The sequence below is a fragment of the Blennius ocellaris genome (genome assembly GCF_963422515.1).
Source record: "Blennius ocellaris genome assembly, chromosome: 14".
NCBI classification, from domain to species: domain Eukaryota; kingdom Metazoa; phylum Chordata; class Actinopteri; order Blenniiformes; family Blenniidae; genus Blennius; species Blennius ocellaris.
This window is the reverse complement of record NC_137663.1, coordinates 18,180,846-18,202,588: the sequence shown is the minus strand read 5'-3', so window position 1 is coordinate 18,202,588 and position 21,743 is coordinate 18,180,846. Positions and strand designations below refer to the sequence as shown.

The 21,743-nt window shown below is 43.8% G+C and overlaps 1 protein-coding gene across 1 annotated transcript in view; it reads right to left on the bottom strand.

Annotated features, from left to right (window-relative positions):
- LOC308139544 (ephrin type-B receptor 4a-like) overlaps positions 1–21,218 on the bottom strand; it is a gene marked incomplete at its 3' end in the record, with an annotated part of 37,186 nt that extends 15,968 nt beyond the window's left edge. The window contains exon 1 of the mRNA XM_080509004.1: positions 20,699–21,218. Within this exon, the coding sequence (XP_080365130.1) occupies positions 20,699–20,777 (79 nt within the window). The 5' untranslated portion in view covers positions 20,778–21,218. The remainder of the gene's footprint in view (positions 1–20,698) is intronic.
- Positions 21,219–21,743: the final 525 nt, after the last annotated feature.

Below are 21,743 nucleotides of genomic sequence, written 5' to 3'. Positions count from 1 at the left end.
AAGAATATACTGTTGTCTCAAATGGCTTTTTAATCAAATTGAAAGTCTCACGAGACAAATGCGCATGTTGTTACCTGCTCCTGTAAATTTAAGTGACAGACTCCCAAGAACAGCTGATTCTTACATTCATAAAAATTAACGATGCTTCTCTGTAAGCGCTGGCTGAAGCCACGGTGTTGCTTTTTCGCAACCATTAAGGCTGTGTTGTTTCCACCTCCCACTTAATCCAGCATGTTGCTTTGTTCCTCTAAACATCTGCGCAGCATACATCTGCTTCCAGATCAAGTATGGCGTAATTAACACAAGAGATGGGCATGCCACAGAAATGCCACCCCAGTAATATGAATTAGACCCTCTACCACAAAGATGTATGGCAATTATGGCTACGGAGTAAAATCAAAAAGAGCACACTGTATAATTCTAAAGTAACTGAATCAACATGCATGCAAGTGATATTTTTCGCTCGAAAATGTGTTTCGTAATACAGTAATTGACCTTTCTCCTCTGACCACCTGTGAAACCGATAATTTATTGACTTTGGCACACAGCCCACAGAGGGCCAGGACAAAACTTTCATGATTGTATCTGTTTACACAAATCTGGCTGAGTTTAGTTGTTTAGGGCGGGTTTTTCAAGGATATGAGCAACAGCACAGCAGTATACACATAGTTGCAGAGGCATCTACTCGTCTGAGTGGCTGTAAATATTTGCAACTGTGCAAGCACATTTCAGTCTGTTAAGAATCAAAAACCCGTAGGAGGAAGATTCCTCAGTGTAGATAAAGATATATAGACATGTAAACCCCATGAAATGAAAAAATGCTCCCGTTTTTAATCTTGTGGCTCTGGGCTAATTGTTCAGTCATCTTTTGATCTCCTTTAAAAAAGCAAAAGAGAAAGAAATTACATTGGCGTATCTTCACATCAGACTCATGCCTTTTCTCTTCCTGGTGTCAAATCTGTGATGACTCATCCTGCACTGGAGGGTGTTTCCCAATCCTGCATCTAAAATAATTACATATGCAGCTTCGCGGGTGTATTCTCTGCACCGGCAGCAGCTTCAGCGAACATCTCAACGTGGTGTTGGTGTGCCACAATCACACAGTGTGATTCGGTGTCCGTGTCAATCTAATCTGGATCACGTCCATTTCACTTTGGCATGTCTCGTTAGAGGAAATATGTAAATATCCAGAATCCAAACTCGCTCGAGTAGTCGTGAAAGTAAGTTTGAGCAGATGTGGAGAATCCGACTCTGCCTGCACGGACGGCTTGGAGTGACAGAGCGCTGTAAACACTGCGAAAGAGGCCCGAGGAACACCGAGCTCAAAGGCACCCACGCCAGAATTTAAACCCTCATAAACCAGCCCCACAGTGACCTGCAGTATTATTCACGCTACGGGCAGATGTTCCTTTACTGTCCAGCTAAGTGGTCCCCTGAACTGATGGAGGACCACACAGCGTGTCATGAGGGACTGTTGTGTTTGTGCCGTCCTGCTGGACTCTGCGGTGCCTCCTTCCCCGGAGCCACCGGGACTGAGAGCTCCCTCGAGGGCCCGTCTCGCCACCGTGGGGCAAGGCAGACTAATATGTTCGCCAGGGGGGACATTTACGCTGGTGGCTGCCCTGATTAGTAGTTGTCTTCTGGTTTTTTTGTTGTCCTTGAGTTGCATTCTATGAAATCATTTGGCTAAGTAACCATTGCAGGATGCAAACTGCCTTCACACGTAGTCAACTTGTATCGACTCCGGTGGCCCACGACCCTGACAAGGACAGAGCGGCATAGAGGGTGGACAGATGGTTGTGTTTTCCAAAATAATATGCATTTTGTTTTAAATAGACTGTAAATGCAGACTACCCAATACCGAACTATGAACAGTGGAAGTGATATGCAAGTCAGTCTGATATTAAATTGATGTTGTCCTTCAAGCACATCTTCCCTGTTTTGTTAATGACTTCCCAGTGGACTCATTGATATACGTGGAAATGATCATATTTAACCTTCCACTGTTATTGGTAGGGATTCTTCTGAGACTTTTTAAAGACTCCAAAGAAGAGTTACAACAATAAAGGACAACTATATACAACAGCTTCGAAAGAATAAAACAGACGAGAATCACGCATACGTTACCATTAACAATGTTTTTCTTTAAAAGTGACTAGATTTCTGGAAAAAAGTTACTCAGTCCTGTTTAGACATCAGATATAAAACAGAATGCTGTTGTTTTTCCAATGTTCGGTGTTATTTCTCAACTAAAAAAAGATCACATATAGCACTTCATGGGCATAATATGCATATTTAAAAATGTAGTGTTCGTGTTCATTTTCCCAGCTTTATGTCCACATGGCACATGGCCCAAATTTGAATTTCCTTCAACATTTGTAAGTGAATGGAATCAATCAGGTGTGCTGCTCTAGTAAACATGCAATCGAAAACGAGGAAAGTAAAACAAAAGGTATCTTGGATTTTTTTTTTTTTTTTTTTTTAACAGAGCAAGGCGTAGCTCAACGATCCAATCTGTGACGTTAACTTACAATTGTTAAATGGTAAGAAACGCAGCTATCAAATAAAGTCACTTTTTCAGTTATTATCCAAGACAAATGGCCGGCTCTTGTCTAAAAGTAATATCTCTGAAATGTGCACCACAGAGAAAACAGTGTGGAAGAGTGAGACCAGAAAAATGAGCAAAAACACCGAACATGATTCCAGCTTGTCAAACGTGTGAAACTTGGTGCTTTATTCAGCAATGCCAGAATAATACCTCCAGCTCAGGGACGCGTGTGTCGAGCAGTCATTCAAAGAAATGATAGATTAATCAATAAAAACAATCATTATGAGTATGCCTAAAGTAAACAGAAATTCTTGCATGTAATGTATTTTTTTCAACCCACCTTCCGCAGATTGATGAGTACCACTGTCGGCGTGATTAACGACGCTGCCAAAATCACGAGAATTCATCCTTTCAGTGTAATCCCAACATCGCAGTCTCAGTTACTTTCATTTCCTGCTAAATCCCAATGAATATATAGAGTTGCCTGAGGAGGACTGTATACACGATGAAAGGATGTTTAGGGAAAACCTTTTACACAGAGCATTATGAAGATGTGAGGCCTGTCAGAAAGTCCTTTTGCTCTTTGAATGCATTTTGCACAACACGGCCGAACACCGACACTTGTAGTAGTTTACAAAAATAACTGCAACGCCTACGCTTACTAATCTCCGTGATCCGGTGTGAAAGTGAGCGGCAATCACATTTCCCACTTACATACCCAAAGCCAAATGAAACGTGTAAAAAGGTACGGGAAAGAAATCGGGAGATGAGGGGAGACTGAAAATCGTGCTTCCAACAGAGAGAAATGCTGCAGCTGCAGCCGGCCAGGGATCGCTCAACACCGATAGATGCTCAACCGCTGGTTTAAGATCAGATACAGATAATGAGGTTTGTGCGGAGTGTGTTTTTAGGCCTCCCGTAGCTGAAGTCAACACCTGAATATGAAGAGGCATTTATTGGTATTCCGTGCGTAAATCTGTGTGTTCCTCCGTTTTGCCTAAAGAAGCTGATACAGTCGGCTTTGTCACTTTATTTGCCGTTTCAATGAATTATCCGGCATCCCAGAATATATTGGTAAATATCAATAGGATGAAATAACAAGCGGAACAAAGCAGCCTCAAAGTAGATCGCGAGTCTGAGTTTTCGACAGGAAAAATGAGAATGACAGTGCAGACTGTTTTGATACCCGAGTTTGAATAAACATGTGTCACTGTCGACTCCTGAAAAACACCAGTAGAATTGCTGAGTTGTGTCATCTATAAATACCCCTTGTTTTTTCCGTAATGATTTCAATGATCACTCAATCATGCCCACCGCTGCTCACATTTTCGCTCCTAATTTAATACGTTTCCTCCGTGAGAAACGCACACAAACACAGGATCCGTCCCCTCCGCAGCCCCCGTCTCTCGCTGCCGCGCAGCCGAGTCACTTAAATCTCCCCCACTGCACTCCACTTCTGCGTCATTTTCTCGTCCTCAATCAGCTGCGTGACCCGGCTCGTGCACCGTGCTCATAAAAGCAATAACAAGGAGTCAGTAATCGCCGGGGCTGCATATGCAGAAGGTCTGCCGCCGCATCACATGCCGGGGTAAATGGTACATGTGACTCCTCTCTTTGTATCCCCCCCCCCCCACACACACCCCACCCAATCTCTCATTTTCATCCCTCTGTGAAAACTCCTTTTGAAGGAGCACAAACATCCCCGCTTTTAAACCTCTTCCACTTCAAAACCGCAACAGCTTATAGCAACAATCTCGGGCGATAAAGCGAAGGGAAGGAAAGCCTGTTGGAGGGCAGAGAGAAAGAAGAGAGGTGCATGAGGAGGATAATTGGGTGTCAAAGTTCAGGTTGGCGCTTTACCCCGCATTTAGTCCAGCTCCAGTTCACTCCGGCAAAATTTTGAAGGAAAAAAAACCAACAAAAAAACAAACCTACCTTCATAACGCGAGGCTCGACTGTACGCGGACAGCCTCACCTCCACCTTTAATATGCCCACCTGCCCCTGTGTTCATATGGAGATTTTATTTATTTTTCGGGGAAGGGGGAACGCGAGAAACATCCACTCCCACCCCCAGGCATAGTAATCACTGTTTATCGCTGCTCTATCATTAAGGTTTATGAGACAGGATGCGTGAGCGTGAGTGTTTCTATGAGATGGTGAGTGCTTCTATTATGTGCTTGCGCGGCCTTGCCTTTCGCTCAAGTAGATACAGTCTCGAGCCCTGTTAGAGGAAGCCGCCTTTTCCCCTACATTCTTTCTGCAGCGGCGGCCACCCACCGCCGGAAAATTGCCCCGAGTGCTAGAAAAATGTACGAACAATGAGAATTCGTCATCTGGCTGTATTTAACACCCAAAACAAACAATTGTACAGTAATTATAGGACAATTGTCGATGCTAGGAGACACCAGAGAAGTCTAAACTGATACCAGCCAGACGACCGGGGCCGAGCCGTGGCATTACAATTATGAAGAAATAAGAGCATCTCAGGGCTGATCTGGGGGATTAGCATGGTAAAGTTTCTCTTTTAATTGCCACCCATGTAGGAAAACCACTGAAAAATCGTATTAAGTTTGAAGCATTGAGTTTTCATGTGTGAGAGCGAAGCAACAATAGAAGGTGTTCTGCAAGCTTCTCTTTTGAAATGTAAAACCTGACCCTGTACTTTTTGACAAAGATGAACAATACCGAAACGCTCGTCTACCTTCATTTGCTATACCGCCGTCTACAGGTTTGAAACGAGTGACCTCGAATTGGAGAGCAGATGAAGTGAATCCCACTATTCCCCGCTCTTGACTCGTGTGTTAATTTCATCCCTGCGTGCCCTTTCCCTCCCTCATTTTCCACTTTCTCCGTGGCTCTGGAGTGTGATAGGGAAATTATAGGCCTATGAACATTTGCCCTGCTTCGGCTACAATTAGACCTCATTTTAATTAAAGAAACAGAGTGCCAATTACCCTCGCACACCTGGAGGAATGGAGACACGGGGGGAAAGAACCGGGATGGCGAAAAAGAGGACAGTCAGAAGGGGACGGTCTCAGAAGGTTTGGGATCTACAGATGGCAGATGTGTGAAAACTATATGGGCTTATCAGAGTATTTTCCAATATTACAGCTCCATCCACTGGGCTGCTGGCTCTCAATATCAAGCCCGTTTGGCTGACACAAAGCCAAGCTGCTGCCATCTACATTGTGTGCCTTCTCTCGCTCTCTCTCTTTCTCTCTCTGTACACTGGTGTGTTATACAACAGCTATATGATATCATTCACTTATCATGATTGCATACTAATTACTTCAAAATAAAAACACTGAACACAAACGCAAATAAAAACCGTATTTTTTTTTTTCTTCTTCTGTCCGTCAACATGAGAAACACAAATAGAATAATTAATAAAGCGCTGAGTGGAAGAATCCCATCTGCTTGGAAAACATTTGTTTGGTGGTTTGGGACTGTAAGCTGCTGCCGTCTGTGCTTCAGTTCATACTAAGACTTTTTTTTTTTCTAGTAGTAGTGAAGTCATTAGTTTTTAAAATAGGAGGGCTACCGTCCTCTAGCGTTAACAGACAATCCCCATCAATCACAAGGGGACCCTGCTATCATGTGTATATTTACCTGAAATCAAATGATTGAACACTCCTCAGTATTGATCAATCTGACGCTTACATCAGCGCCCCCCCCCCCCCTTGCCTTGGACTAAAAAAACAATATTTTAATTTTCTACCATTTTGGGAGCTGCTTTTGCTTGCTTTCCTGCCAAGATTTATGTTGGGGCTACACTTTCTTGGAACTACTTCTTAAGACTTGCTGTCCAATGTTAGTGAGATATCAGATGTGTTTAAGGCTGTTATGAATATCCGTGCTGGTGGACGGGCGGAAAAGCTGGTGTTTATAAAGAGGATGGATGGAGGGACAGACGGGATATTGTTTGAAATGTGGACAATGGTGCACATTTTCAGACAATCTCTCGGGGGACAGATCGTGTTGGTTAAATTAAGGGCGATGGACATTGGAAAACCCAAAACTCTCATCAGGCACGCATAGTTTCAGGTCAGTTACATTTTCTTTTGACATATATTACAATCAAAACAACCATGATAGTTGACTTTTTCCCTATTTATTTATTTATTTTTAACAAAGGGTAGATTGATGTCATCTATATATTACACTTCACCACCATTTCATTGCATTATTAAAATAAATACAAAGAGGAAAGGTTAGAGGACTACAACACCCAGCTCTTCGGTCTCATTCATCAAGTTAGCTAAAGTATGTTAAATAATGACTGCAGGTCCTTTTTCTCTTTTTGAAAACAACTATTGATTTACATGGAAACAAACGAACACTACGTGTAATCCACTTGTATTTGGACCCTAAATGTGTTTTATCACTCGCCAATTGAATGACATGCAATTAAAAAAGATCCAGTTACACCCGATGAGTGACGCCCCGCGATAAGATGTTAACTGTGAGAGTTTCTAAAGCCCGGCGACCATCCGACTCGAAGCTCAGACGAACCATTAATCCAGCTTTAGATGAGAATATTGATGCCGCTGTCACGTCTGTGTGGTTAGCTAAGCTACGGAGGAAGAAGTGACTCTGTGAGTATTAACTCCAGGTATTACTGAGCACATGTTGGAGAACATTGTTGGATAGATTATCTACTACAGTGTGCATAAAGACCATAAAATAAGTAAAAATAACAAGGAAGAGTGATTTCCCGTGAAATTCTTTGGGGTCCATGTGTTGTGTAGCTCGGGCAGGTTGGTGTGTGTATGTGAACAGAAATGTTCGGAACATGATGCATTTAAAGTTTGTGTGTGTGTGTGTGTGTGTGTGTGTGTGTGTGTGTGTGTGTGTGTGTGTGTGTGTGTGTGTGTGTGTGTGTGTGTGTGTGTGTGTGTGTGTGTGTGTGTGTGTGTGTATGTGTGTGTGTGTGTGTGTGTAAATCGTGTTTGTGTGTCTTTGACAAGAGTTGTGTCTAGAGAGATTAGACATCAGCTTCCTGTAGTTCCCGTCCCCTTCCTGTCTCCTGGTCCGGTGGAGGCCGCCCGCCAACACGCACACACGCGCACACAGTGACTGAACCTAACAACAATTGTAACTTAAGTCCTAAAACCACATCTTGTATAAACCTATAACATTGTGGGGCCCTGCATTTTGACGCCATGTGGTAGGACGAGCGGTGCCACGGGTTTGTAGCCTCCGTTTTCAGTCCCAACAAAGGGATCAGAGCATGGACACACAGACACACAGCTGAGCGGGACATAAGAACAGAGCTTTGTGCTGTATAACAAAATCCTCCTGCGGCACACTTGGATGACCTCTGCTACTGTGCCGACGTGTCGTGGAGTAATAAGCTAAAAAGTGCAAAGCCTGAGATGTAGTAAAGGTGTTAGTGCTTGACACCCCCCCCCCCCCCCACTCTCGTCTGCGGGGATGCATATCAATAATAAGTGTTGCGGTTGGTTTTTTTTGTCCCAGGACAGGATGTGACCCAGTTTTAAAGCTTTGAGCTGGACACAAACCAAAGATGCTACCAGCGAGGATCAACCGAGCTGCGAATCAGACAGACTGTGGATGAAGACCAGGCTTCTGATACCTGACCTCTGAGTGTCTTGGCCGAGGTTTACACGGTCACTGGAGATTCACTCGCCAAAGTCATCATGCTAATCATTTCCAGGTGAAGATGTTTTCCCCGCAGCGTTCACGCTGGGGAGCGTGCATGAAGGATTAGATGACTTTTCCTCCCCCCCCCCCCCCTCCTCTGCAAACAATAAATCCAATACATCAATGAGACTGTGGATTCCTATTTGTTATTCAAGCGAACATATGTTCTGATCCCCGGGCAAATTACTGTTTTAATCTTTTAATTTGTGTTAAATGTTAAATGTGAATACATCACAACACAAGGCGAGGATTTAATGAAAGCTTCTCTCTGATGCTGGAACGCAAAAGAAATGTTGATTATGAAAAGCTGACGCATCTCGAGGTGCAACAGTGTTGCGCTCCTCTTCCCTTTTAATCAACCGTGGTCAAGTGGAGGGATATAAAAAAAAAACCTGCTGCATTATTCACATCGCACTCGTGCAAAGCGAATATTTACTTCTAATCACGGAGGTATAAAAGGTTCTGACCCGCACATAGGAGGAGAGGTTGAGGTTAAGAGGATATGAGACTTGGAATTGGTTCCACGCTTTTCGTAACGTTGCCGGTGAGTAATGAGTTTTGACCTGTGGTGTCAACTGCCAAACAGTACTTGTACATCTTTGACTCAACTCGGCCTTTCCCCCCTGAGACACACCGAGAGCTCGTCCAAAAAACTGAAGTCTGGAAACTAAACAATGAGAGAGTGAGAGAGAGAGAGAGAGAGCACACAGACATATAAAGTTTTTCCCCAGTCTTAACTTAAAACCGTTTTATTAGTAAGATACAAAGAAAATCAAACACCACGACCAACTATAGCGGATATCATTATATAATGTGGATAAAATAGATTTAATGTGCTTTAAGTGCGCGTTATTTTATCCCCTCCTGTTGTGAACACAATCAATTTGAAGAGACGATTTATAAATACGTGCTGGCAGAGGCTTGATTTATAAGAAACCAGCTCGTATTTGCAAAATGGAAACACGAGGAGCGACTTTTAACTTTTAATTGCCAAAAGAAAGTAAAAAGGGATCGGCCAACCACACCGTGGTCTAACCGGTAATGACTGAGAATTCGTTAGCTCTAACAGAAAGCATGATTGGTTAAATTGACTTCCTTTGCAGGGACATTCAGCTGCTCTCGAATATTGATCTGCCACTGAAAGAAGTCACCTCCTGCTTCTTCCAATTATGGGCACCACTTTCTCGAGCGCTCTTCAAAAATAACCCAACTCAGAGAAAGACTGAAACTCTTCTTTAGAACACAGTTGCAGGCTACACCGACTCCCCGGTGGTTTCCAGACACACAGTCATATAAGAACAAGAGTGAATTACAAAGGCAAACTTGAAAAAAAGGCCCTTTCTCTTATTATTAAAAATGATTATTTATTTGGAAGCGCTGCTTTTTACACAACTAAAGATGACGTCTCGGAGTAAAAAAAGAGGTGCCAATTTAAATGACATCTGCAATATGGAGTAAACGAAACAGTGGCGTGTGATCTATTGGTTTTTCAGGCAGACCATTAGTTTTATCGCTTTCGATTCATCGAGAAGTTTTCTTTCTATTTTCATCATCCATACGGATTTCTTTTTCACTTCATTATGTATCATTCGATTTTCTGAAAGCAACACTTTATGGATGAAAAGCATTCGTAATCATCCCACTCCCAAACTCAATGAACTACGAGTGTAAAATGTAGAATTTACGACATATTGTTTAACGAACGCAGAGGATGGAGAGAGCAGCCCGATCTCCTCCACAATGAGGTAAATCAAAGGTTATGAACTACCCACCTTAAGCCATTCTCAATGCTTTTGTACAGTCCCAGCCAGTCTGGCATACCGCAACACCAATAACTTCTTTTCACACCAGAAAGTAAATCAGTAAATGCATATCACCATTACAAGCATTTAACGTGTCACTATACTTTTGTATTTGCTCACTTTTCCTTCTTCTGTTGTTGTGGCAGACCATAGAAGTGTAAACTAATCTAAAAAAAGGCAATTCACCTATAATTCCTGATACCACAACATGGCGATGTGTAGAAAATTCCAGAAACCCTGCACAGATTTGTAATAAATGTGGAAACCAGTTTCAATGATTCATGCAGCGAGGAACTGGGAGAGTTACCAGTTGGAAAGCTCATATTTCCCAGTTTCGGGTGGTTACATGACCACAACAAATAAGCAACATGGCTGCATGCTGGCTGTGTATGAAGTGAAGAAAAGAGAAAAACCAAGACGCCACAAATGAATCTACATTCATCCACGTTTCCTAACCTAAACATGACAAAACAGAAAGGCTTTCTTTTTTTTTTTTTTTTAAATACGCAGCGGCACGACCTTTAATCTTTCGGCTAGTGCTGCAAACTTCTTCAAACGGAATCCTGTGTATTATGTTGAAGACCTTGATTCTACACTACTGAAAGCCGAGCCCTTAAGAAATGAGATGTGTGCTGCATAGTACATGAGAGTACTTGAGTCTGTTTGAGAAAAAAAAAAAAAAAAACACTTTTGTGATTATGGTTTTTCGCAGATATAGTTATAGTAATAGTGTTTACTTTGTTAGATGCTGTCAGGGGCTGCGGTCTATAAAAATTAAAGGAAAAAAAAACAAAACCTAAATGTCACCCACTTGGAGACGATGTTTGCATTAAGAAATGTTTATTGATTCATCATCTGGGTGCCAGACGACATCTGTGAGAGCATTTCTGCCTCCTTTGATCAGAGCGAGGAGAAGAGTCATACTTGTCTGATGTCTGATAGCATGCTGACAAATGTCACACATTTTCAGCTCGTTACACAAGTGAAAATTTACAAAGATAAAAAATCTCTCAAATCTGGGGGGGGATTTGGGGCGGTGAGGGTGGAGAGATTTTTGACCGCAGTGCCAAAATCCTTATGAACCGACATCAAGTCTGACAACTGTACATAGACACTTCACCGCCCTGATACCTGGGAGCGATCACGCATCATCACACGATGGACAAATCTGCTCTCTGAGAAGCAGCAAGCCACAAAGCTGGCCAATCTTCTTTATAGAATGCTTGGAGGCAGCCGACACTCTGCGAAGCCGGAGAGCTGACAAAGGCACTATGAGAAAGTGCAGGTTTATACTCTTGATTTCTAACGCTTCAGCCTTTGACGAGGATATCCATCCTCTTGTCTTCTGCTGTCAGGGAGGCCGAGGCCGGGGGTCACTCATGCCGGCACCCCCGCGGGGTCGACACTTTGGAGTCATGCGGCGCTGAAATCTGGGATGATCTTCCTAACCAGCAGGGATCTCTGCCACCCCTGTGTTGGCCGTGTCTTCCAATAATTAGACCAGCAAGTTTGCTAGTTAGACGACTATAGATTAATTATGAGCTTGTGTTTTGTGTCCTTTCATCGAGACTACAAACGAGTGGGAACGCTTTCATTTGTAGTGCTGGAATGATATACCACAGAGTTCCAGCCACGGAAATGTATTTGTTAAAGCCGAAAAAACAAAGGAAAAGAAACCTTTTATATAGTAATATATAACGGGTGGCCTATATTATTTTAAATTTGTCTTGATGAAAGACCTGCACAGCCCCATCTACTGCTGTGAGGCATCTGACAAACTCTCCATGAGCCCCAAAAATGTTGACTGCTGTACTTTAAACACAGTTTTTATCAAAGCTTTTACTAAAGCAGAATCTACAATTCGTTTTGGGGAGAAAAAAGAAAAAAGAAAAAAAAAAAGCGCGTGCGCGCACGCACACGCACGCACACACACACACACACACACACACACACACACACGCACGCACACGCACGCACACGCACGCACACGCACGCACACGCACGCACACGCACACACGCACACACGCACACAGCTTTTCCAGTGACTAATCTGCAGTGGGAGGTGGACAGCTTGAAGCTAACAGTGCAGACTCCAGCTAAATAAACCATCTAAAAGATTGACACTTCTAAGTAAAGATAGAAGAGAAGAGACTCTCCGAGAATTCTCCCTTTCATTGCGACACAGCCACACATTTCCATATTCCACCGACGACACACACACACACACTGAGAGCTAATTCTCTTCATCAGCCCGTGCGTTCCAAGTCGGCAATTGGGTGATTGTGTGGCGCTGACCGATATATCCGGTATAAGGATAAACTCATCATCGCATGTGAAGCCATTTGCTGGAGTACAAAGAGAATCATTTCGCCTTTTCCACCAGCCATATTATGTTTTCAGCAGGGGGTCGATTCAGTAGTTTACAAACTGTTTGAATTTCAAAAACCACACTTTTGTCCAATCTCGGAAAAAACAAACAAACCCCAAGACAATTTAATAGCATAATGACTCCTCTCCAATGACTGGATAGGAGTGAGCAGTGATAGCAAGCATATGAGAAAATGGTGAATATGAGGTAAAAAAAAAAAAAAAAAGTGAAGCAGCACTCCTTAGACGTCAGATAGTGTGATACCAGGCTGCCAGCAGCAGGTGTTTTAATGCTTCTTTAAGAGAACTGACCCACTCCATTTTGGAGCACGACTTGCTCTCAAAGCTCTGAGCTGTGTTGGAGCTGTAGGAGGGCAGCGAGCACGCAGGAATGTCTCCGTTATGCCGTATATAGCGGAGCCCACTAGGTTCAGAGCAGGTATATGAAGGCAAGCCCTGGGAGACGTGTTCGAGACGTGCGCACGCATACGGAGATGGGAGCGACCGTGCACGTGCTCCGCGAGCTTGACGCCAGAACCGAGTGAATTGCATTTCGTCTTAAAACGAGTTATATCAAACACAAGATGTAGGTCAGCCCGTGACGCAGGGAAGGAAAAATATCCTGGGCTCAAATCGAATCCAGTGTGCTGATGGCAAACGCTTCGGGCAGGAAATATTTTATTTTATTTTTTTTACATCAAGGTTGTTTTTTTTTTTTTTTTTTCAATCAATTCTTGCACATCCAGCCGCAGACGTCTCGAGTCTTCCCCCTTCAACATTTTATTCTATTTCTGAATGTAGAGACAAAAAAAAACACCAAACAAACAAACATCACAAGGCATAGCACAACAATGACATGCAGAAATCTTTCATAGAGCTTCTTTTTTCCCCCCCTTTTCTTCTTTTCTTCATTCACCTCGACACAATGCTCAAATAACCTGAAATAACAGCCATGATTAGCTTACAAGATAAATGAGAGAGATGGACCTGAGATAAGTAGAGCCTTTTTCTGTTGTTGTCTCCTAATTAAGGGGCCTTTTTAATCCCGTTATTGTAATCTCACATTCAGCCCGCTGCATATATCTCACGCATCTGGCCTCAGGTGTAGGTGATTAAAGAATGCAAATAGGCAGTATACGTACTTTGCTGATTATGCGTCGTGCCGACAGGCACACACTTGCACCCTCCTTGCCCCCCCCCACCCACCCACCTCTGCACTCGTTCTTTTCTATTTCGTCGACTCATGCCGGTCTCCCCATCTCTCCTTGACTCACTTCAAAGAGAACCCCCCATCCCTCTAAAAGTGCCATTCTCCTTGGTGCTTATGGCTGATAGGCTGTGGCCTCATTCCCTCTCCCGCTGCAGCCTGTCCCCATTGTGTCCCACTCTCGGAGAGCAGCGTGTGGGTGGAGGACGGACTGGCTCGCCGAGCGAGCGCCTGACATGGATGTATGGGCTTGGAGGGGGTGTATCCTCTCTCCAGGCTAAACCATCATCCACCTGCAACTCCCAGCTGCCATATGCATCCTCCTCGGCGAGGGTGTGCGAGAGAAAGCGAGAGGGATGGACTGAGAGTACTTGTGGCACTCGGATGCCTGTTTAACTCTTGAGGAAGCTAATCATCGGATTGAGGTACTGGGGATGATGGGCTACAGGCTTTCAGAGAGAGGGGGGGGGGGGGGGGGGGTTGCTTTAAATGCAAATCCCTTTCTTATAAAAATCGGTTCCATTTAAAAGGATTTCTGGGAAACGATCCACATTTCCACGGCAGGGGAGACAGTCAGCAGGAGAAAACAGCATAGCACCAGTCAAACATCAAGGAGACAGAGGACGTGGAAAGAGTAGCAAAAGAAAAGGGTACATGTCTGTGAAAGAAGGGATTGAGGCTCAAGTGAGGCCTCTCAGATAAAAACATCCTTTCTGCGTTTCAGACACTTAGTGAGGTTTAGTTGAGACTGAGAGGCATTATACTATTCATCATACCAGTTTGTGCTGTGAGAGAATCAGGAGGTGAGAGAATAAACACAAGTTATGAAAAGAAATGTGTGTTTTGAGGGCTGTCCCCAGTCTCACCCCCCCCACTGGCAGCCAGTCTGATGCGAGCAGATGATACAGGAATGAGTCCTGAGCGTCCCGTTTAATGTCGTATTAAGACGTTTCGCCGTCACAGATTTATTTCATCTCACGTCAATGAGTCAATTTATACCCAGAGCTTTTATTAGCCTCAATCTGGTAATTCAACCAGCCTACATTTGAGATCAGAGTCTACCTTTAATGATTTTCACATACACATGTTTCTCAGCCGAAATGGGAAATATCACTGAATGTTTTGTTTTTTTTGTTTTGTTTTCTTCAACTGGTAAATAAGCAAGCCTCAAAAAAACAGTTAAGCTTAGAAATAATGAAGGCTGCTTGTGCTTGTTGTTTGCTGAAACAACACTTTGAATGCGAGTGTTGCTCTCTTTCTCTGAGGAAGACATTTAAAGAACGTCAGACTTGTTTATTCTTTAAAACGCCTATCCACACCCTGCCCGTAAAAAAAAAAACCATTTAGGTTTCTGAGCTACTGTATGGTAACAGCATTAGCTTGTACGGCGCGCGAGCACGACTGCACAACCAAACCTTGTGGGTTGTTCTTGTTTGAAAGAAGCACCATGTGGAGCTCTTTGAAGGCGCAGAGTGGTGAACTGTTTGATTGCAGCCCACATCACAAAAGGGCAGCATATTATAGGAGAGTTTTGGTAGGATGAAGTTTCTGAACTCCCCATCTTGTTTCTGCAAATAACCATAAGTGCAAAACGAGTGAAATGTGGCTAATTGACGTCCCTTTACTCGGCGAAACTTTACAATCTCCAGTTAGACACAAAGCGTCTGGAAGAACACATGAAACATTCGCTTATAAACAATGAAGAAATTACCATAAAAAAACCCAACTTTCATAGGTTGTTAACCAGTAGTGAGTTAGTCACTATAACTACTATCTGTGTGTACCAATCGTTAATCAACCATTCCCAACTTAATATTAACTTGTACTTCAATACAATTTCTTCAATACGTCTTTCATGTACACGTTACTCTGTGGGCTGTAGAACTGGCGAGAGTTGCAGTATTTAAGTACAGATGAAAAGCTGGGCCGTGTGGACGTTTGAACCCAACCATCAACACCACTTCGTAAAAGGCTTGTGGGGAAAATCTGCCCGCCGTCGTCAAGAACGTATTAACAGAGTCAGTGTCATTTACAACGAGATTTAAATCACACGACTGCATTTGAATTTGCTCATTTATGACTCAGACTCCCAAGTCACGCCTGTTTTGCGTCTGGTCCACCAGCTCCTGTCTGTTTGGGCTTATTGTTCCAAATGGGAGGCCGCGTGCGAATCTTTTCAGGGGCCAAACAAAAGGATGTCGGTGTCACCTCTTTTGTATGGTGTTGCTTTGGTTTGAAAGAGAAATATAGAACTGCGGGCATGTAAAGATTGTGATGGACAGGATGGCAATCCTCTTCCATGCTTTCCTGTACCAGAATCTACAAAATAAAATCGCTGTCAGTGAGGTTTTTGGTTTTTTTTTTCCCCACAACCCAACGAGAAGATGGGCTTTAGCTAAACAAATTACGCTGGCAGCTGCACTCTCCTGTCGAAAAAGATGCGAGAAGCGACGACTTGTAAATAGACGGAAGTAGCAGCTGCTGTGATGTTCCATATTGCAGAAGATACACCCCCCCCCCCCCCCATTGCCAGTGTCAAGAAAGATGGATTTACAAATCAGGAACCAAACGCACTACGCGGGAGCCTCCCAGTCGACGCTGCGACTGCAATGCAGAGCATTTCCACATAAACTTCTGGGGTCCCGGTACTGATCCGTGACCAAAGTCTATCCAACAAGCGCCTCGTGCATTTTATACATGAAATGTACAAGAACAAGCTGAAACTTAAGAAAAAAAGTGTGGCGCTAACTGGTGTATTAAATGAAAAAGTGAATACTATAGGGAAAAAAGGATCGTATCATTTCTTCATGCGTTATTCGAATGATCCTATTATACTAAACTTGTATCCAAAGAAATGGTTCTACACATACTACAATTACCTCTATATGCATCTATTAGGACATGATTTCAATTTCTTAATAACAAATAGTTTTAAAAGCCAAATGTTTTGCTGTTACTCACAACCAAATATACATTGGTTTAAATAAAAAAAAAAAAAAAAAAGGCTGTTAAAACACACACAACTAGTTGTCAGAGAGTCAAAGTGAATGACTTTACAAGCGTTTCTCTACCAAACAGCTAAGCAGGAAGTAAAGGGTTAAAGGGCGGCACGGCGGTGCAGTGGTCAGCACTTTCACCAGTCATTTGGAATCCGAGGTGGACTTCCTGTGTGGAGTCTGCATGTTCTCCCACGGTTCATTTGAAGTCATAGTGGTAGCAGCCGCAGCGTTTACAATGACGATAAAAGCTTTTCTTTTCACAACAAATATGCACGCCATATTTTTTTTCTTTTTTTTTTTTACAACGCACCGACACTTTAGTTTGTTCAAGATGAGGAAGCTATTTAACTGCTTAATTGTATTAGAATATGGAAATGCACATCAGTTTGCATTTCCAGCTACCTGATTATTTCATCAAACTGTGCTCTAAATGAACGCTTGAAGTGATATTGGAAATAGCTTCCCCGCAAACCTGTTACACCTCAGACGATCAGAGTGATGATTCATTTGCGCTCGCTCTCAAAGAAATGCCTTCAAGCCATGCATATTAGACAGAACAGATCACTTCTGACAACAGCGTTAGAATTGTTGGAGCTCTGGACCCGAACAGGTGGAAAAAGACTGCAGTGCCTGTGTCGCTGGCTGCTTCTTGCCAATGGTGAGCGAGAGAGAGAGAGAAAGGGAGAGAGAGAGAGAGAGAAACTGTATGTGCGAGGAATAAAGAGGGGCCAGGAGGAAAAACAAAATGGGTACTTTACAGGTTGGGCCTGTGAGTGGGAGGATAAGAAACCATTATAGAGTACATTTATGAAGTCAAATATGCGTTAAAATGACAGTGGGTCAACATTAATGGGAATTATTAATAGTGGTTAAAAGGCTTCTGCCTTTTCAGTTAAAGGCCTCATTTATACTTTCTTGTACATTTTTTATTTATTTTTTTTAATATATGCAAGGCGAGGCAGAGGAACAGCGTTTGTTTTCCTGTGTGAGTTTGTGTGTGTCCTCATTACAAATTTCCACCCAAAGCGTGTTATTAATTTCCAGCCAAAGTAATTATCTGATCAAGAGGTGTGTGTTTTAATCTTCACGGAGGCAGAATGACGAGAGATTCATGCGCTGAAACAAGCAAGTGGTGTGTGTAAGCGAGTCATTTATCTTTTAGTCGGGAAAAGGAGGAGAGATCTGGCAGCTGCGAGCCTCATCTGCCCTCCCATCGGTTCATTACAGAATTCCCTACTAGTTGGCGAACAAGGGGGAGAATGATCCAGAGTGTGTTGGCAGAGGAGCGGGCCATTACCCGAGATGCAAAAAAACCAGACATCTTGTTCACACTTGGCAAGAGACAGATGTTCTAGAGTCGGTCGACAAGGCACCATGACCCCCCCCCCAACACACAAGCTCCCGTCGACACGCCCGTTCTCCACATTGTGTCGGAGACACACCTGTTTGATGCTGGCCGCTTGTAAACATCGGAGAAAAAGGTGAAGAGGAGCCAAGACGGGACCCGTCTTGATTTTTCCAGGGAGTACCGCCACAGATCACCTGCGAGGCGTCGCCTCCCGCACACGTGGGGTCGCGAGGTCAACTTTCCGACGCGTTTCAGAAGAACACGAGACATGAGCGCGCGGGGGGGGGGGGGTCAGGCCACGAGCTGCGAAGCCAACGTCCCCAGCTAAAGAGAAAGCCCCGGCTCATCTGACGACCCGATCCCTGTAAACTCTCACCAAAACCTTAAATGTCTGGGAAAGTCCCAAAACCCTCTCTCTCAAAATACAAAGTCAACAAAGTCTTTCCCGCAAGAACTCAGCCTCTTGGTCGCCGCAGTCGTTAAACGTCTTCCTGTGATCGCTGTATGTACATGCAATGAAGCTGATCTTCATAAGCACACTTGATAAATGCACATAAGCTACATCTATGTTTTTTTCTTTCTTTCTTTCTTTCTTTTTTTTTGCGGGGAATAGCAGGAGCCAAACTGCAAGTCTCTGTGAGAACAAGAAAGGTTTTAGGTCTCAACCCAGACGTAGCTGACAGATTTGTGTTCCTGCCACAGAATATGTGAAGCCATGCATGCTCATTGTGTTCCTGTTTACAACTATTCCTAACTGGAATGAGCACACTTGGGAGGGGGAAAAGTTGCAGTGTTGGGAGTTCTCATTGTTTCCACGCCAGATGAAGGCACACACCTACATCCTGGTGCGGCAGCAGCTGAAATCTTTGCCGTTTGACCGGCTTTTCTGTTTAATCTTAATTTGACGGTGATTGCGTTTAAAGCCACGCAAAAACAATGCCGCTGTAATGACACGTACAAGCACCAATCCAGGAAATATAAAAGCGCGAGAGTAAAAAGGGAGTAGATCTTCACAGGTGAACAGCAGCACGCAGTCGACACGAGAATAAGGTGCCTTAAAAAAAAAACAAGAAAAAAAACAACAACCTGTAGTTCAACGGCTCTTAAAGAAACCCAGTTGTGATCCTTTGATCCTCTGTAAACACTGGCCCATTATTTCCAAAGACCGTCTTCTATCAAAGGTTGTTCAGACTGATTTTTTTTTCTTTTTTCTTTCAGAGGAACTCTTTACAAACTCACTCGTCCTCCGCTCCCCTCACAGCACTGAAGCTTCCCTATTAACGTCACAAAATGACAGAGATGTGCCCAAATGTTAGAAACAGACACACACACACACACACACACACACACACTCACACTCACACGTCTGGTTTGTCAGTGGTGTAGCTCACTGCGAGTCAATCTTCCACCCTGGCATTAAAGCAAATTATCCAGACACTGCCCCTGTTGTTATGCTGATGATGTTGAGCTATACTCGCTTGTGAAGCCGGACCATTTGAAACCATCATTTTCTTTAACATTATGACAGATAATTTCAGAAGGTCTCATTTCTCCCTCCCGGGTTCACAAAGCTGATCCACGGCTATTTGCCGGCGACTGTCAAGCCCGCTGCCAGAACGGAATATAAATGACGAGCCGCGTTACATTCTCGCTACAGAGTGTTTCGTGTTTTGATGTTGATGCACGGATGAAAACACGCCTCCTCCGTTTCTAAAGCCACTGAAACCACACAAGGCCTCTATGCACTCAATGTTTTAGTATTGATTTTAGGGTGGGCTGGTTAATGGTCCACCTGGAAGCGTGATGGGACTCTTGTGATGCCTTGGAAAGAAAAAACTGATAGTGAAATGGTATTAGTTGGAGTCTTTGTGAAGATGCGGGGGAAGAAGCCAAAAAAAATGTTTAATTGAAGTTAGGGCTGCACAATGTATTGGTTTTTCTGAGATATCAACATGTGCAAAATGCATATTGCGAAAAAAATAACAATGTTATGCATGTCAACATATTTGGCCAATCAGATGAAGCCTTCCTGCCACATAATAGTAATAATAATACAATCTATGTGTAATTACATTTGGTCCAAAGTGCTACAGTAAAAGCTACTTAAATGTTTGTATTGATTGCAAATACATAATATATTGCATGTAACTGAAGCACACAATACAACAAACATGTATATAAATCAAACAGCTCAGTTCAAGATGCAGAAAAACAGATTCACAACATGAGGTGCACAGTGGTGTAGTGGTTAGTACTGTTGACTCAGAGATAATATTCTCAGTTTAATTCCAGGATGTGTGGCCTTTACGAAGTTTGCATAGTCTCCTTTGCGTGTCTGCGTTTTCTCTGGGTATACTAGTTTCCTATCAGGCTTGTCCAGGGTTTGCAGAATGAGCTTGGATCCACTCCAGCACTTTCTGATCGTAAGATGGATAAAAAAAAAAAAAAAAAAAAGTATAGAAGATGGATGATTTCCAACCTGGTAAGAATTAAATGCTGCCCTCATATCAGAATACTTGACTGGGAGAGCTGGGTTGTGGTTCTAAATCCATATTCCTACGATTGGCCCCATTGAGGATTAGGTGAATGTCTCCTATAACAGCATGCTTTTCAATTGTCCTGTGGTTTCACGGAGCTTCCTCCGAGTTTGAGAACAGGATGTAATACTAATTGAATATTTCACTCAGCCATGCAACCTCGGGGAAACAAGTCCGGGCAGCATGGGGAAGAGAAAAAAAAAGAGAGGAGAAAACCAGACTCACCTTCCTCTGCAGCAGCCGGGAGAGTCCAATCCAGGAAGAGGAGAGCCAGCAGGACGAAGCTGCTGCGTATCAGCTCCATGGTGGGGTGACTGCAGGGGGGCGAGCGGATCGACCTGGACGGGAGACCAAGTGGCACTGGCGGATCGGCCGTGGACCAGTCCGCATTTAAAAGTGCACTTCAGTTCAGAAGTAAAGAAAAAAAAAAACCTTTACACTGATCAAGACACTGCAGCAGATAGAAACAGCACTGAGTGGACGCAGCTTCCTTCACTTACAAAAGGCTGGAAACTTGTCCAACTTTGTGTTGTAGTTAAATGAGAAACAAAAAAACAGCACGCTCCTCTTCAAAAATCAGTCCTCATTCAAGCACACGGGGAAGGATTTCTGCTTCAAACTTGGAAAAAAAAAATTGAAGAATCGACGTTTTTTTGTATTATTAATCTCTTTGTGCTCCGCGCGACTTCACCCCAGAAATTCTCCCCCGGAGCTCGATGATCGAGCAGACTGGAACCGCAACCAGGGCGCCTCACTGCGAACCTCTCATCACCCCTCATGCCTTCTCCCTCCTCCACATCTCCTCGCCGGGGTTTCTTTTCCAAACAATCTGCTAAAGTGTGCCTTCGCTCCCTCTCCTTAAATCCTCCCAAAAAAAAAAAAAAAAAAAAAAAAAAAGCACCAGGACTTGTTTGGCTGCGGGAGCAAGAAAAAAAAAATCCAGGAGAGGTTGGAGGAGATACTGCGCGCCAGGACTCGCCTGGCCTCGACTTGGAGGCAGAATTAGAAGCAGAGCTGAGAGAGAAACGTCTGCTTCGTGTCGCCGCGGGCTGGACGCGCTGCCGGTGCTAAAAGTTGTGCGCTAACGCGGCTCCGAGGACTGAGTTACAGCGCGCTGGTCGCCGAGGACTTCATCGCCGCGTCAAACCCGGAGTCGACTGGCAGCGGCAGGCTCCGCCCACCCCCCGTTACCATAACAGCAGCGTCAAACACGCGCCGCGGCGCGAGGAACATCCGAAAGGCGCCTTCATAATAAACGTGTGCACGTGAT